This window comes from Staurois parvus, unplaced genomic scaffold (genome assembly GCF_062004578.1).
Source record: "Staurois parvus isolate SC_StPar_1 unplaced genomic scaffold, SC_StPar_1.0 ptg002202l, whole genome shotgun sequence".
In the NCBI taxonomy this organism is placed as follows: domain Eukaryota; kingdom Metazoa; phylum Chordata; class Amphibia; order Anura; family Ranidae; genus Staurois; species Staurois parvus.
This window is the reverse complement of record NW_028319998.1, coordinates 18,980-37,151: the sequence shown is the minus strand read 5'-3', so window position 1 is coordinate 37,151 and position 18,172 is coordinate 18,980. Positions and strand designations below refer to the sequence as shown.

Genomic DNA, 18,172 nt, shown 5'->3' with positions numbered 1-18,172 from the left:
TTTGTCATAGGGTGCTGGCAGATTATGGGCCTCCCATAACTGCTGCCAGGCCCCTAATCTGCCATGGGCCCCTATACCGACTCCTCATGCTGTGACGTTGCAACAAGGTGGAATTCAACCCTACATATGTTAGACCGCCTTTACGAACAGCAAAAGGCCATCACAGATTTCCTGATGTTAAAAGCAGATAAAGGTACTCCCTGTGTAACTTAGATGTCAGCCATTGGCAGCTCATGCGTGACACCTGCCGCTTGCTCAGGCCCTTTGAGGAGGCCACGCTATTCGTGAGTCGGCAGGACTATGGGATGAACGACGTCATTCCTCTGTTGCACGTCCTGGAACAAATGCTGTTAACAATGGCTGGTCAGGGTGCGGTAGACGTGGCGCACAGATCTCAACGCCACATGGCCCCTGTGGGGGCAGGACTGGAAGAAGAGGAGGAGGTAGAGGAGGACATTGGTGCTCAGGAATTATTGAGTGAAATGGGTGGTTTTTCCACTCAGCGGACAGGAGTGGAGGAGCAGGAGCATCTGGTAGAGGAGGAGGAAGAGGAGACAGAGGACCTAGACGCACCGTGGCAGTATGCTGTGGAGATGGAGGCAGGGAGTCCCTCGCATTCCTTGGCACAAATGGCCCATAGCATGCTCGGTTGCTTGCGTAGCGACAGCCGAATAATAACCATCAGACAGAGGGATGACTTTTGGCTGTCCACCTTGTTGGACCCTCGCTACCGTTCAAAAATGGTGGCCTTTTTCACACCTGCTGAGAGGGAGGCCAAAATAACGTACTATAAAAAACACCTATGTAGTCAGCTGGTCTCTGCCTGTCTGCGCCAACGTCCATCCTCAGACACTGTGGGCCCTGTGCGCTCGTGTTCCGCTGCCATGGCAGCAGGGGAGGGGTGGGGTGGTAGGAGCAGTGGCAGCTCCACCAGCAGCGGCTGCCTCAGTCTGCAGTCGATGATGAGTAGCTTTCTTCACCAGCGCAGTGAGGAAACTACTAACCAGCCGCAGCAGCAGCAGCAGCATCAGGTGGACCTGGAGCAGGACCTCAAACAACAGGCTTAGGCCTACTTGGACAGCACCCTGCCAACCGAGGTAGACAATCCCCTTGACTACTGGGCAACGAAACTTGACCTTTGGCCCCAACTAGCTGAATTTGCCCTTGAAAGGCTGTCATGCCCGGCCAGTAGCGTGGCATCGGAGCGCGTGTTTAGTGCGGCAGGAGGTATTGCAACTCCGCGGAGGACACGACTGTCCACCCAAAGTGTGGAGAGACTCACGTTTGTGAAAATGAATCAGGCGTGGATTAGTCTGGATTTCAAACCACCAGTTCCTGACACAACTGACTAAATCCGCCATGAATCATGCCCCAAACATGTGCCACTTTCAGGTCTCCTCACACTGCTGGTGTGTTCCATTTTTTGTCATAGGGTGCTGGCAGATTACGGGCCTCCCATAGCTGCTGCCAGGCCCCTAATCTGCCATGGGCCCCTATACCGCCTCCTCATGCTGCTGCCAAGTCCAGAGTCTCTCATGGGTCCCTGTACGGCCTCCCATTGCTGCTGCCTCCATCGCCACACTCTGCCATGTGCCACTTTCAGGTCTCCTCACACTGCTGGTGTGTTCCATTTTTTGTCATAGGGTGCTGGCAGATTACGGGCCTCCCATAGCTGCTGCCAGGCCCCTAATCTGCCATGGGCCCCTATACCGCCTCCTCATGCTGCTGCCAGGTCCAGAGTCTCTCATGGGTCCCTGTACGGCCTCCCATTGCTGCTGTCTCCATCGCCACACTCTGCCATGTGCCACTTTCAGGTCTCCTCACACTGCTGGTGGGTTCCATTTTTTGTCATAGGGTGCTGGCAGATTACGGGCCTCCCATAGCTGCTGCCAGGCCCGTAATCTGCCATGGGCCCCCGTACCGACTCCTCATGCTGCTGCCAGGCCCGTAATCTGTCATGGGCCACTGTTGTCGCTTGTTGGCATATTCCGCTCGTTCAGATGCTCCTTCTCCTGCTACTCCTCTTCACGGATTCCGTCAGCAGTCTTTCTTGGAATCCGTTTCCAAGAGACAACAGTTTGCGAGCACGCACCCGACGGTGCAGAAGCTGAACGTCCTCCTGTCCAAGTTGCTGCTGCCAGGCTCGTAATCTGTCATGCGCCCCTGTACCGCCTCCTCATGCTGCTGCCAGGTCCAGAGTGTGTCATGGGCCCCCGTACCGACTCCTCATGCTGCTGCCAGGCCCGTAATCTGTCATGGGCCCCTGTACCGACTCCTCATGCTGCTGCCAGGCCCGTAATCTGCCATGGGCCCCTGTACCGCCTCCTCATGCTGCTGCCAGGTCCAGAGTGTGTCATGGGTCCCTGTACGGCCTCCCATTGCTGCTGCCAGGCCCGTAATCTGCCATGGGCCCCTGTACCGACTCCTCATGCTGCTGCCAGGCCCGTAATCTGCCATGGGCCCCTGTACCGCCTCCTCATGCTGCTGCCAGGTCCAGAGTGTGTCATGGGTCCCTGTACGGCCTCCCATTGCTGCTGTCTCTATCGCCACACTCTGCCATGTGCCACTTTCAGGTCTCCTCACACTGCTGGTGGTTTCCATTTTTGTCATAGGGTGCTGTATGGCCTCCCATTGCTGCTGCCTCCACCGCCACACTGTGGCTCCACACTCTGGTTTTGGCCCCGTGACTGCCCAAATGAGTGAAGTGTGCGGTGATTCTAAGATCGACGGCACTCATCTGCATGTCATACTGACTGACAGTATTATTTCTCTTCCCCAGCAGACTCCAAGGGCATTTAAATTAAAGGTACAGTGTTCTGCACTAATATTAAGTCTCTCTGAAGCCTAGAAACACCCTTTTTTAAGTTAAATTCACAGCGAATTTATTCGACTCGAATCGAATATTGTCCACGAATTCGCCGAATCAGTCGAATCGAATTTTTCATTTCTTCGCTCATCTCTAGTTATGAGCTCTCCATATACCCCCCCAGGATCCATGGGTGATGAGCTCTCCATATATCCCCCCCCCCCCCCTTTATATAGGATCCATGGGTGGTGAATCCTCCATACCCCCCCCCCCCGTGACAACCTCACAGTATATTCTAGTATTGTATACAGAAATAAACGATGGGATGTAGAATGCTGATTGGCTGTGTATGGGGGGCTCAGATATATGAATTACGGGCTGGAGGTTCCCACAGCAATATGGCCGACATCTCTGGAGAATATCGTATAATAATGACTGCGATGGAAACACATTCTTCTGTATCTGTGCAATTTATTATAGAGGACAATATTCTGTGTCAGGGTCTCCAAAGTGCCAGTTTACTGTCCATCAGACTTTAGGTGGGCCAATGAGAGTAGAAAATGCCTCAAGCTTGGTGGTCAGTGAGAGGAGGAATAGTGTCCGATTGTTGGTGTCACTGGAAGTCATAGAGCCTCACCATTGGTGTCAGTGGGAGGAATAGTGCCCCATCATTGGTGTCAGTGGGAGGAATAGTGCCCCATCCTTGGTGTCAGTGGGAGGAATAGTGCCCCATCATTGGTATCAGTGGGAGGAATAGTACCCCATCATTGGTGTCGGTGGGAGGAATAGTGCCCCATCATTGGTGTCAGTGGGAGGAATAGCGCCCCATCATTGGTGTCAGTGGGAGGAATAGTGCCCCATCATTGGTGTCAGTGGGAGGAATAGCGCCCCATCATTGGTGTCAGTGGGAGGAATAGCGCCCCATCATTGGTGTCAGTGGGGGGAATAGCGCCCCATCATTGGTGTCAGTGGGGGGAATAGTGCCCCATCATTGGTGTCAGTGGGAGGAATAGTGCCCCATCATTGGTGTCAGTGGGAGGAATAGTGCCCCATCATTGGTGTCAGTGGGAGGAATAGCGCCCCATCATTGGTGTCAGTGGGGGGAATAGTGTCCCATCATTGGTGTCAGTGGGAGGAATAGTGCCCCATCATTGGTGTCAGTGGGGGGAATAGTGCCCCATCATTGGTGTCAGTGGGGGGAATAGTGCCCCATCATTGGTGTCAGTGGGGGGAATAGTGCCCCATCATTGGTGTCAGTGCGAGGAATAGTGACCCATCATTGGTGTCAGTGGGGGGAATAGTGCCCCATCATTGGTGTCAGTGGGAGGAATAGTGCCCCATCATTGGTGTCAGTGGGAGGAATAGTGCCCCATCATTGGTGTCAGTGGGAGGAATAGTGCCCCATCATTGGTGTCAGTGGGAGGAATAGTGTCCCATCATTGGTGTCAGTGGGAGGAATAGTGCCCCATCATTGGTGTCAGTGGGGGGAATAGTGCCCCATCATTGGTGTCAGTGGGGGGAATAGTGCCCCATCATTGGTGTCAGTGCGAGGAATAGTGACCCATCATTGGTGTCAGTGGGAAGAATAGTGTCCCATCATTGGTGTCAGTGGGAGGAATAGTGCCCCATCATTGGTATCAGTGGGAGGAATAGTGACCCATCATTGGTGTCGGTGGGAGGAATAGTGCCCCATCATTGGTGTCAGTGGGAGGAATAGTGACCCATCATTGGTGTCAGTGGGAGGAATAGTGCCCCATCATTGGCGTCAGTGGGGGGAATAGTGCCCCATCATTGGTGTCAGTGGGAGGAATAGTGCCCCATCATTGGTGTCAGTAGGAGGAATAGTGCCCCGTCATTGGTGTCAGTGGGAGGAATAGTGCCCCGTCATTGGTGTCAGTGGGAGGTACCCCGTCATTGGTGTCAGTGGGAGGAATAGAGCCTCACCATTGGTGTCAGTGGGAGGAATAGTGCCCTGTCATTGGTGTCAGTGGGAGGAATAGCGCCCCGCCATTGGTGTCAGTGGGAGGAATAGCGCCCCATCATTGGTGTCAGTGGGAGGAATAGCGCCCCATCATTGGTGTCAGTGGGAGGAATAGCGCCCCATCATTGGTGTCAGTGGGAGGAATAGCGCCCCGCCATTGGTGTCAGTGGGAGGAATAGCGCCCCGCCATTGGTGTCAGTGGGAGGAATAGCGCCCCATCATTGGTGTCAGTGGGAGGAATAGTGTCCCATCATTGGTGTCAGTGGGAGGAATAGTGCTCCATCATTGGTATCAGTGGGAGGAATAGTGCCCCATCATTGGTGTCAGTGGGAGGAATAGTGCCCCATCATTGGTGTCAGTGGGAGGAATAGGACACCATTGTTGACATCAATGAGTGGGATTATGCCCTACTGTTGGTGTCAGTGGAAAGAATGATGACTTATCATTGGTGTCAGTGGAAAGAATGATGACGTATCATTGGTGTCAGTGGGAGGACATAAAGGAATAGTGTCCCAAGGGCTGCATAAAGGTAACAAAGGGTGTCATCCGGCCCTCGGGCCACAGTTTGGAGACCACTGTTCCATAGCAATGACTGTGATGTAATACGTTCTTCTGTATCTGTAGGGTGTACAAAGATGGATTTTTCAAAACTGCCAAAAATCAGCGATGAGGAGGAGGAGAGCATGCTGGGATTTGTCCATGGCGTGTCTGGACCAGGTATTCATTATCCAATCAGTGAGGCTGAACAGATGTGAGGTGTGGAAGTGACTGAGGACAGCCTATCAGACAGCAGATCTGATTGTTGGTGGTGTATAATACATTGTCTGCGTATGAGCCGATGTCTCCATGTCAGAGCTCTGGAATACTCATTATGGGCAGAATGCCTGGAGTGTCTGAAGGTTTTGTGTCACAAATGTCCAGCAAGCTGGATCTATACCAGAAGCCCTCATTTGTGGATTCTTTGGGTGGCTGTAGGGGATATTATGTACATTTCTTCCCTTTCAGTTGTCACCGCAGCGCAGATGGCCGGAGCCGCCATGTATGAGTTGGTGCGAGTCGGTCATTCAGAACTTGTGGGTGAGATTATTCGGCTGGAGGGAGACTTAGCCACCATCCAAGTATATGAAGAGACCTGTATCCTTTACACAATCCTAATATTCAGGGGTACAGATCTCACCCCAATGTGACCATCTAAGGGTGTCTCTCCGTACACGTCTCACCCCAATGTGACCACCTAGGGGTGTCTCTCCGTACACATCCCACCCCAATGTGATCACCTAGGGGTGTCTCTCCGTACACGTCTCACCCGAATGTGACCATCTAGGGGTGTCTCTCTGTACATATCCCACCCCAACGTGACCATCTAAATGTGTCTCTCCGTACATGTCTCACCCCAATGTGATCACCTAGGGGTGTCTCTCTGTACATATCTCACCCCAATGTGACCATCTAAGGGTGTCTCTCTGTACATATCTCACCCCAATGTGACCATCTAAGGGTGTCTCTCTGTACATATCTCACCCCAATGTGACCATCTAAGGGTGTCTCTCTGTACATGTCTCACCCCAATGTGACCATCTGAATGTGTCTCTCTGTACATGTCTCACCCCAATGTGACCACCTAAAGGTGTCTCTCTGTACACATCTCACCCCAATGTGACCACATAGGGGTGTCTCTCTGTACATATCCCGCCCCAATGTGACCATCTAGGGGTGTCTCTCTGTACATATCCCACCCCAATGTGACCATCTAAATGTGTCCTCTGTACATATCTCACCCCAATGTGACCATCTAAATGTGTCTCTCTGTACATATCTCACCCCAATGTGACCACATAGGGGTGTCTCTCTGTACATATCTCACCCCAATGTGACCATCTAGGGGTGTCTCTCTGTACATGTCTCACCCCAATGTGACCATCTAAATGTGTCTCTCTGTACATGTCTCACCCCAATGTGACCACCTAGGGGTGTCTCTCTGTACATGTCTCACCCCAATGTGACCACCTAAGGGTGTCTCTCTGTACATGTCTCACCCCAATGTGACCATCTAGGGGTGTCTCTCTGTACATGTCTCACCCCAATGTGACAGGTTTAAAGGAACTCTCTTTCTGTATCTCACCCCAGCAAGACCCTTTAGGGGTGTTCCTCTGCACATATCTCACCCCAATGTGACCCTTTAGGGGTGTTCCTCTGCACATATCTCACCCCAATGTGACCATCTAGGGGTGTTCCTCCGCACATATCTCACCCCAATGTGACCATCTAGGGATGTTCCTCCGCACATATCTCACCCCAGTGGGACCCTTTAGGGGTGTTCCTCCGCACATATCTCACCCCAGTGTGACCCTTTAGGGGTGTTCCTCCGCACATATCTCACCCCAATGTGACCATCTAGGGATGTTCCTCCGCACATATCTCACCGCAGTGTGACCCTTTAGGGGTGTTCCTCCGCACATATCTCACCGCAGTGTGACCCTTTAGGGGTGTTCCTCCGCACATATCTCACCCCAGTGTGACCCTTTAGGGGTGTTCCTCCGCACATATCTCACCGCAGTGTGACCCTTTAGGGGTGTTCCTCTGCACATATCTCACCCCAATGTGACCATCTAGGGATGTTCCTCCGCACATATCTCACCCCAATGTGACCATCTAGGGATGTTCCTCCGCACATATCTTACCGCAGTGTGACCCTTTAGGGGTGTTCCTCCGCACATATCTCACCCCAGTGTGACCCTTTAGGGGTGTTCCTCCGCACATATCTCACCGCAGTGTGACCCTTTAGGGGTGTTCCTCTGCACATATCTCACCCCAATGTGACCATCTAGGGATGTTCCTCCGCACATATCTCACCCCAATGTGACCATCTAGGGATGTTCCTCCGCACATATCTTACCGCAGTGTGACCCTTTAGGGGTGTTCCTCTGCACATATCTCACCCCAATGTGACCATCTAGGGGTGTTCCTCCGCACATATCTCACCGCAGTGTGACCCTTTAGGGGTGTTCCTCCGCACATATCTCACCCCAGTGTGACCCTTTAGGGGTGTTCCTCCGCACATATCTCACCCCAATGTGACCATCTAGGGGTGTTCCTCTGCACATACAGAATATCACCCTGATGTGAGAAACAGAAGATAATGAGATTGATGAAAGAAATGAACTAAATAATGTATTGTAATATTTCTGTGATTGGCATCTGAGGTTACTCAAGCAGTTGAAGACACTTTGCACCTCACTGTGTACTCAACGTCTACATCACATAGTAATAAATATCAAAGCACAATATCCTAGAGGGCCTCATAGCACCACTTAGTATCTGCCACAGTATTCTACAGAGCCGAAGACAGAAGCCTTGTGTCAGTGAGGTCGGGGTCCAGCACTGCCACATTATAGGCCAGAAGAATCACAGATGATGGACAGCTTGATCCGTCTACAGAAGTGGGAATTGTGCAGATGTTTCTCTTTTCCTTAGTGGAATGCACCCAGCTGGTGTGTCGGTGGGAGATCCGGTGCTGCGGACCGGGAAACCTCTCTCGGTAGAGTTGGGCCCTGGCATTATGGGAAACATCTTTGATGGGATCCAACGTCCTTTGAAGGATATTTCAGACCTGACAAAAAGTATTTACATCCCTCGTGGTATTAATATCAACGCTCTGTCCAGAGATATTAAGTGGGAATTTATTCCAGACAAAAACATCAGGGTAAGTGCAAAGAGTGGGTGGGCTGGGATGAGGATCACCCAAGAGTGGGTGGGGCTTACATATCTACCAACAGTGGGTAGGATAGGATAAGTTACTGTCAAGAGTGGGTGTTATATGAGGGGTATAGTGGATGTAAGGGGTGGGGAGGGGAGAGTTTCTGTCAGGTGTGGATGTAAGGATTGGGGAGGGAAGAGCTTCTGTCCAGAGTGGATGTAAGGAGGGGGAATTTTTTTCAGTTGTTGGTATAATAGGAGGTAAGTGCCAGTGGCTGGTGAAGTGGGGGGTAAGTGTGTGTCAGGAATGGGTGTAATGTTGGGTATGTTGAGATAAGTGTCTGCCAGGAGGTGGTGGGTGGGGATAAGTGCTTGCTTAGGGTAGGTATGTTGTTTTACATGGCAGCCTGGAGTGGGTGGGTTGGTAGTCTATCATGAGTAAAGTGAGTAGAAGGCCCACCATCCATTCTTACTCTGCATGGTTGCACTTTTTTAGGTTACAGGTTAATATGTGCATTTTACATTTATATTATACTGTAGCATTGGGGGGACAGAAATCCAGCTTGTCCAGGTGATGGTTCTCCATAGATTGTTGGCCAAGGCTGTCTGTTGGTACCCATACACCTGGAACTCATCTAGACAGGGTGATGATCAATCTTATATCTGTAAATGTTTGAAGAATGGATAGGTGGGCTCAGTGAGAGTGAATATGACCTATAAATGATTCTTCTTCTCCAGCCTGGTAGTCATTTGACTGGAGGGGATATCTACGGGAGTGTCACAGAGAATTCTCTCATCAATCACAAAATCATGGTGCCCCCTCGAAGCTGTGGAACTGTTACCTACGTCGCCCCCCCTGGGAACTATGACATTTCAGTGAGTTACTGTGGAAAGTGTTTATACTTTATAATGTCCTCTACCTCTAGTTTAGGGTTAGCATCTATGATTTCCCTAAGCCAAGTCCTTGCACATAGGCATCCTCTACATTGGAGGTCAGAGGACAATTTCATCCATATTCTGAGTCAGGAAGTTTCTTTGAGTTATTTATGTTTAGAGTATCATTTTGCCTTCTCTAGGATGTCGTTCTAGAATTGGACTTTGAAGGCATCAAAGAAAAGCTGACCATGGTACAGGTGTGGCCAGTGCGGCAGATTCGACCAACTGCTGAGAAGCTTCCAGCCAACTACCCACTGCTAACTGGACAGAGAGTCGTGGATGCCCTTTTCCCGTAATGTCCTCTACTGGATTTCAAAGCTTTCTAAGACTTATTTCTGATTAGCCATCACAAACCCCTAAAGCCTCCAATCAGATGTAGACTTGTTCTCCATTTGTCATTTGCAAGGGAAGGTCTGGATCTGATTCTGACAGCATAGAGGCAACGTAAGACAAACAAATAAGACTGGTTCAATGTCCAGACAGATCAGCTGTCTAAAGACTCCCTTTGTTGGCAGAATTGTGACAGATATTGGAGGTTTGGTATATTTCCCACCATCTATGGACAACCTGAGAGTGTGAAAGCTCCATACAGGTGGTGGACCAGCCTTTGTATAACTCTATCTTCCATCCAGCCCTAACCCTAAGCAGTTTAACCTTCCAGATTGATTTTGATGTTCTTTGTCCCATCACCCAACAGATATACATGTTTTCTTTCTTAGATGTGTCCAAGGTGGAACCACAGCAATCCCTGGTGCCTTCGGCTGTGGGAAGACTGTGATCTCTCAAGCTTTATCCAAGTACTCCAATAGTGATATCATTGTTTATGTGGGCTGTGGAGAGAGAGGTAACGAGATGTCTGAGGTGCTGAGAGACTTCCCAGAGGTAAGACATTTCTCCGGCAACTAATCAAATCTCCTTAACCGATATGGTGGACTCATCCCAAAAATTCAATTTTTTTCAGCTTACCATGGAGGTTGATGGGAAAACTGAGACAATCATGAAAAGGACAACTCTGGTGGCAAACACATCCAACATGCCAGTAGCAGCCAGAGAGGCCTCAATCTACACAGGTGAGCCCATGTCTAATATATATGTAAGTATGTGGAATATTAAAGGAAGTCTTTAGTAAATGGACATTCCATTGGTCTGCTTTGTGTCTAGTTAGATAAATGTGTGCTATAGTAGTCACTGTATTGATGCTTCCAGCCCCTCCAATCACCTACAGATAAACCATTTATCATCCTCAAACATGAGTGAGTCTGCTTTTGGCTCAAACCAAACAATTTTCAGTGTCTGCCGTATCCTACTGAACATAAACTAAGTCCTGTCATGAGCCAGAAAGAGTTTTCAAAATCTGAGATGGACTGAAGATAATACATGATGACCCCCCCCCCCCCCATTCTCATCTCAGCCTGAATCCTAACCCTAAGTCTATTCACTAAAACTGAATAATGATCTCTTCTCAAAAAGGAATCACCTTGTCTGAATATTTCCGAGATATGGGTTACAACGTCAGTATGATGGCAGATTCCACTTCACGATGGGCCGAGGCGCTGAGAGAAATCTCTGGTCGTTTGGCAGAAATGCCAGCTGGTAAGAATCATTCATCTAATTCCATGCAATCAGTTTTCTAGCTCTCTGATAGTGAAGGAAAATGGGCAAAATGACCACCATAGTTTCCACCCCTCCCACAATGGAGAGATTTCATGCAGTAGTTTGTGTCTGTGCCCCTCCCACAATGGGGAGATCCCCCCCGTTTGTGTTTCTGCCCCTCCCACAATGGGGAGATTCCTCCCAGCAGTTTGTGTCTCTGCCCCTCCCACAATGGAAAGATTTCCCCCCCCCAGCAATTTGTTTCTCTGCCCCGCCCACAATGGGAAGATTCCCCCCCAGTTTGTGTCTCTGCCCCTCCCACAATGGGGAGATTTCCTGCAGTAGTTTGTGTCTCTGCCCCTCCCACAATGGGGAGATTCCCCCCCAGCAGTTTGTGTCTCTGCCCCTCCCACAATGGGGAGATTCCCCCCCCCAGCAATTTGTGTCTCTGCCCCTCCCACAATGGGAAGATTCCCTCCAGTTTGTGTCTCTGCCCCTCCCACAATGGGGAGATCCCTCCCCCAGTTTGTGTTTCTGCCCCTCCCACAATGGGGAGATTCCCCCCAGCAGTTTGTGGCTCTGCCCCTCCCACAATGGAGAGATTTCATGCAGTAGTTTGTGTCTATGCTCCTCCCACAATGGGGAGATTCCCCCCCAGTTTGTGTTTCTGCCCCTCCCACAATGGGGAAATCCCCCCCAGCAGTTTGTCTCTGCCCCTCCCACAATGGGGAGATTTCCCCCCAGAAGTTTGTGGCTTTGCCCCTCCCACAATGGGGAGATTTCCCCCCAGAAGTTTGTGGCTCTGCCCCTCCCACAATGGAGAGATTTCATGCAGTAGTTTGTGTCTCTGCTCCTCCCACAATGGGGAGATTCCCCCCCCAGTTTGTGTTTCTGCCCCTCCCACAATGGGGAGATTCCCCCCCAGCAGTTTGTGTCTCTGCCCCTCCCACAATGGGGAGATTTCCCCCCAGAAGTTTGTGTCTCTGCCCCTCCCACAATGGGGAGATTTCCCCCCAGAAGTTTGTGGCTTTGCCCCTCCCACAATGGGGAGATTCCCCTCAGAAGTTTGTGGCTCTGCCCCTCCCACAATTGGGAGATTTCATGCAGTAGTTGGTGTCTCTGCCCCTCCCACAATGGAGAGATTTCATGCAGTAGTTGGTGTCTCTGCCCCTCCCACAATGGAGAGATTTCATGCAGTAGTTGGTGTCTCTGCCCCTCCCACAATGGGGAGAGGTCCTGCAGTAGTTTGTGTCTCTGCCCCTCCCACAATGAGGAGGTTTCCCCCCAGAAGTTTGTGTCTCTGCCCCTCCCACAATGGGGAGATTAGATAAGGTGCCGCTCACACAGCTGAGCTCCACCATTGTAATGACAGCAGTTGGGTGGCAGCCATTGTATTGGATGTCCAGTGGCAGCAGAAGATCACCCCTTTGGCCTTCTCATGTGTAAATGATTTGTCTTACAGATAGCGGTTACCCGGCATACCTCGGTGCCCGTTTGGCCTCCTTCTATGAGCGGGCGGGAAGAGTCAGGTGCCTGGGAAGTCCTCAAAGAGAAGGCAGTGTCAGCATTGTTGGAGCGTGAGTGGATACATCTGTGTAGCAGCCGCCATATTTGCCGATCTACAATCCAGGCCATCCTAACCATCAGTAAATGAGCAAACCTGCTGTACCGAGTGGACATTCCCTCCATCTCATGCCGGGACTGGGGGACCATGCTGCTACCTCAGTTCATGTATATTAAAATGCTTGTTGTACGCAGCATGGGCTGGATTTATAGAACATTCGCAGAACTATTTGTTCTATTAAATGCTATGCATGTTCATTCTATGTGAATGGAGGTAATCTTGTACCAGGATATTGTATCTCCAAGTCGAATGTTATTCATTCATCTGGAATAGAGGGATGCCAGAAAATAACACATTATGACCACTGGATGGAACTGATGAATATAGGAAAGATTTATTTGTTTCCTATGATCAACAGCTCCATCTTGTGTCCATATTGTGGTATTTTCCTGATTCACTCTATTCTGTATGAATGAATAACCTTCCAGCTGGAGAGAATATAGTCTAATAACATTCAATTTTGCCCCCAGAAAGAATGTGTATGCAGTATTATGGGATCATAGTTAAGAAAACGTTTCCCAACTACACTATGACCAACCATTATTGGTAGGAGGTTCTGCAGCTCTGGAGCTTGTAGAGTTCCATTATATGGAATGGGGTGGAGTGACTCCTTAATAGTTTGAGGCCTTTGCCTAGTTTGCATTACTAATAGGTCTCAATTGTAATAATTTCTCTTCACAGCGTGTCCCCACCTGGTGGTGACTTCTCCGATCCAGTCACATCAGCCACTCTGGGTATTGTGCAGGTAGGCATCTACAGCATGGCATCCACCAAAGCAGGAACCAAACTCACTGAACAGAAGTACTGGTACAAAGGAGATACGGGGCCCATGCCTAGTCTATGTCATCATTTCCCCTTGGGTCAAGGTTAGAGCTAGAGTTGTAACTAAGGCTTAGAATTAGGAATTAGGGTTAGAGTTAGGGTTGGGTTATAGTTAGGGTTAGAATTAGGGTTTGGGGTTATAGTTAGGGTTAGATGTAGGGTTTGGGGATATAGTTGGGGTTAGAATTAGGGTTTGGGGTTACAGTTAGGGTTAGAGTTAGGGTTTGGGGTTATAGTTAGGGTTAGAATTAGGGTTTGGGGTTATAGTTAGGGTTAGAGTTAGGTTGGGGGTTATAGTTAGGGTTAGAATTAGGGTTTGGGGTTATAGTTAGGGTTAGAATTAGGGTTTGGGGTTATAGTTAGGGTTAGAATTAGGGTTTGGGGTTATAGTTAGGGTTAGAATTAGGGTTTGGGGTTATAGTTAGGGTTAGATGTAGGGTTTGGGATTATAGTTAGGGTTAGAGTTAGGTTGGGGGTTATAGTTGGGGTTAGAATTAGGGTTGGGGGATATAGTTGGGGTTAGAATTAGGGTTTGGGGTTATAGTTAGGGTTAGATGTAGGGTTGGGGGATATAGTTGGGGTTAGAATTAGGGTTTGGGGTTACAGTTAGGGTTAGAGTTAGGGTTGGGGGTATAGTTAGGGTTAGAATTAGGGTTTGGGGTTACAGTTAGGGTTAGAGTTAGGGTTGGGGGTATAGTTAGGGTTAGAATTAGGGTTTGGGGTTACAGTTAGGGTTAGAGTTAGGGTTTGGGGTTATAGTTAGGGTTAGAATTAAGGTGTGGGGTTATAGTTAGGGTTAGAATTAGGGTTTGGGGTTATAGTTAGAATGGGGTTAGGGTTTGGGGTTACAGTTAGGGTTAGAGGTTATAGTTAGGGTTAGGGTTTGGGGTTATAGTTAGGGTTAGAATTAGGGTTTGGGGTTACAGTTAGGGTTAGAGTTAGGGTTTGGGGTTATAGTTAGGGTTAAAATTAGGGTTAGGGGTTATAGTTAGAATGGGGTTAGGGTTTGGGGTTACAGTTAGGGTTAGAGGTTATAGTTAGGGTTTGGGGTTATAGTTAGGGTTAGAATTAGGGTTTGGGGTTATAGTTAGGGTTAGAGTTAGGTTGGGGGTTAGAATTATGGTTTAGGGTTAGAGTTAGGGGTTAGGGTTTGGGGTTAGAGTTAGGTTGGGGGTTAGAATTAGGGTTAGAGTTTAGGGTTAGAGTTAGGGTTAGAGTTAGGGGTTAGGGTTTGGGGTTAGAGTTAGGTTGGGGGTTATAGTTAGAGTTAGGTTGGGGGTTAGAATTAGGGTTAGGGTTTAGGGTTAGAGTTAGGGTTGGGGGTTAGAGTTAGGGTTATAGTTAGGGGTTAGGGTTTGGGGTTAGAGTTAGGTTGGGGGTTATAGTTAGGGTTAGAGTTAGGTTGGGGGTTAGAATTAGGGTTTAGGGTTAGAGTTAGGGTTGGGGGTTAGAGTTAGGGTTATAGTTAGGGTTTAGGGTTAGGGTTATGTTGGGTTACATGTCATTTATCATACTGGCTACTCATTGTTTGTTTGAGTTTACCAGGCAGTGCCCAGCACTGTGTACGAAGTAGAATGTATTATTGTATGTTACGGGGATGATATGTAAAGCTTAATCCTCTCTTTTGTGCCCTGATAGGTGTTCTGGGGTCTAGACAAGAAATTGGCCCAAAGGAAACATTTTCCATCTGTGAATTGGCTCATCAGTTACAGTAAGTACATGAGGGCACTGGACGAATTTTACGAGAGGAATTTTGCTGAACTGGTACCACTCCGAACCAAAGCCAAAGAGATCCTTCAGGAGGAGGAAGACCTAGCAGAGATTGTCCAGCTGGTGGGAAAGGTGAGACCATGCAAACATTATACATTAGATGTGTTCTGCATGTACTGCCCTCTCCAAACAAAAACATATTTTCTATGTGATCTATAGGGGACATTTGAGGTCTATGGAGGTCATATGAGGTTTGTGGGGAATATGTGAGGACTGTGGAGGACATGCAAGGTCTGTGGGCAACATGTGAGGTCTATAGAGAACATGTGAGGTTTATGGGAATATGTGAGGACTATGGAGAACATACAAGGTATAAGGGGGATATGTGAGATCTGTGGAGGACTTGTGTGGTATATGGGGGATATGTGAGGTCTGGGGATAACATGCAAGGTATATGGGGGGATACAGTGGGGCAAAAAGTATTTAGTCACCACCAATTGTACAAGTTCTCCCACTTACAGAGATGAGAGAGGCCTGTAATTGGTATCATAGGTAGACCTCAACTATGAGAGACAAAATGAGAAAACAAATCCAGACAATCTCATTGGCTGATCTGGAAAGAATTTATTTGCAAATTATGGTGGAAAATAAGTATTTGGTCCCCTACAAACAAGCAAGATTTCTGGCTCTCACAGACCTGCACCTTCTTCTTTAAGAGGCTCCTCCTCCTGCACTCATTACCTGTATCAATGGCACCTGTTTTAACTTGTTATCAGTATAAAAGACACCTGTCCACAACCTCAAACAGTCACACTCCAAACTCCAGTATTGTGAAGACCAAAGAGCTGTCAAAGGACACCAGAAACAAAATTGTAGACCTGCACCAGGCTGGGAAGACTGAATCTGCAATAGGCAAGCAGCTTGGTGTGAACAAATCAACTGTGGGAGCAATAATTAGATAATGGAAGACATACAAGACCACTGATAATCTCCCTCCATCTGGGGCTCCACGCAAGATCTCACCCCGTGGGGTCAAAATGATCACAAGAACGGTGAGCAAAAATCCCAGGACAACACGGGGGGACCTAGTGAATGACCTGCAGAGAGCTGGGACCAACGTAACAAAGGCTACCATCAGTAACACACTATGCCACCAGGGACTCAGATCCTGCAGTGCCAGACGTGTCCCCCTGCTTAAGCCAGTACATGTCCGGGGCCCGTCTGAAGTTTGCTAGAGAGCATTTGGATGATCCAGAAGAGGATTGGGAGAATGTCATATGGTCAGATGAAACCAAAATAGAACTATTTGGTAGAAACACAACTCGTCGTGTTTGGAGGAGAGCGAATGCTGAGTCGCATCCAAACACCACCATACCTACTGTGAAGCATGGGGGTGGCAACATCATGCTTTGGGTCTGTTTCTCCGCAAAGGGACCAGGACGACTGATCCATGTACAGGACAGAATGAATGGGGCCATGTATCGTGAGATTTTGAGTGCAAACCTCCTTCCATCAGCAAGGGCATTGAAGATGAAACGTGGCTGGGTCTTCCAACATGACAATGATCCCAAACATACCGCCCGGGCAACGAAGGAGTGGCTTCGTAAGAAGCATTTCAAGGTCCTGGAGTGGCCTAGCCAGTCTCCAGATCTCAACCCCATAGAAAACCTTTGGAGGGAGTTGAAAGTCCGTGTTGCCCAGCGACAGCCCCAAAACATAACTGCTCTAGAGGAGATCTGCATGGAGGAGGAGATCTGCATGGAGGATGGGCCAACATACCAGCAACAGTGTGTGCCAACCTTGTGAAGACTTACAAGAAACGTCTGACCTCTGTCATTGCCAACAAAGGATACATAACAAAGTATTGACATGAACTTTTGATATTCACCAAATACTTATTTTCCACCATAATTTGCAAATAAATTCTTTCCAAATCAGCCAATTTGATTGTCTGGTTTTTTTTTATCATTTTGTCTCTCATAGTTGAGGTCTACCTATGATGCCAATTACAGGCCTCTCTCATCTTTTTAAGTGGGAGAACTTGCACCATTGGTGGCTGACTAAATACTTTTTTGCCCCACTGTATGTGAGGTCTGTGGAGGACATGTGAGGTGTTTGGGGGACATGTGATGTCTGTGGAGTACGTGCTTGATATGTGAGGGATATGTGAGGTCTGTGGAAGTCAAATGAGACCTATGGAGGTCATGTGAGGTCTATGGGGCATATGTGAGGTCTGTGGAGGACATGTGAGGTATATGGGGGATATGTGGGGTCTGTGGAGGACATGCAAGGTATATGTGAGGACATGTGAGGTATATAGGGAATATGTGAGGTTTGTGGACGACATATGAGATCTATGGAGGTCATGTGAGGTCTATGGGGGATATGTAAGGTCTGCAGAGGACATGTGAGGTATATGGGGAATATGTGAGGTCTGTGAAGGACATGTAATGTATTTGGGGGACATGTGAGGTCTGTGGAGGACATGCAAGATATATGGGGGATATTTGAGGTCCGTGGAGGAAATGTGAGGTCTATGAAGGTCATGTGAGGTCACTGGGAGACATGTGAGGTCTATGGAGGTCATGTGAGGTCTGTAGGGAATATGTGAGGTCTGTGGGGGACATGTGAGGTCTGTAGAGGCCATGCAAGGTATTTGAGGGACATGCAAGGTATATGGGGGAAATGTGAGGTCTGTGGAGGATATGTGAGGTCTGTGGAGGACATGCAAGGTATATGGGGATATATAAGGTCTGTGGAGGACATGTGAGGTCTGTGGAGTACATGTGAGGTATACAGGGTATTTGTGAGGTCTATGAAGGTCATGTGAGGTATATGAGGAACATGTGTGGTCTATGGGGGATATGTGAGGTCTGTAGATGACATGCAGGATATATGGGGGATATGTGTGGTTTGTGGAGGACATATGAGGTATCTGGGGGATATGTGAGGTCTGTGGAGGATGTGTGAGGTATTTGGAGGACATGTGAGGTCTGTGGAGAAC

General features: G+C 48.8%; 1 protein-coding gene across 1 annotated transcript in view; it reads left to right on the top strand.

The window, feature by feature from the left end:
* LOC149431619 (V-type proton ATPase catalytic subunit A-like) overlaps nucleotides 1-18,172 on the top strand; it is a 68,177-nt gene that overhangs the window by 37,892 nt on the left and 12,113 nt on the right. Inside the window, exons 7-17 of the mRNA XM_089665463.1 lie at nucleotides 5,423-5,504; nucleotides 5,793-5,921; nucleotides 8,276-8,490; nucleotides 9,222-9,359; nucleotides 9,560-9,711; nucleotides 10,139-10,301; nucleotides 10,381-10,489; nucleotides 10,890-11,012; nucleotides 12,475-12,589; nucleotides 13,318-13,381; nucleotides 15,097-15,300. Coding sequence (XP_089521589.1) covers nucleotides 5,423-5,504; nucleotides 5,793-5,921; nucleotides 8,276-8,490; nucleotides 9,222-9,359; nucleotides 9,560-9,711; nucleotides 10,139-10,301; nucleotides 10,381-10,489; nucleotides 10,890-11,012; nucleotides 12,475-12,589; nucleotides 13,318-13,381; nucleotides 15,097-15,300 — 1,494 coding nt within the window. The remainder of the gene's footprint in view (nucleotides 1-5,422; nucleotides 5,505-5,792; nucleotides 5,922-8,275; nucleotides 8,491-9,221; nucleotides 9,360-9,559; nucleotides 9,712-10,138; nucleotides 10,302-10,380; nucleotides 10,490-10,889; nucleotides 11,013-12,474; nucleotides 12,590-13,317; nucleotides 13,382-15,096; nucleotides 15,301-18,172) is intronic.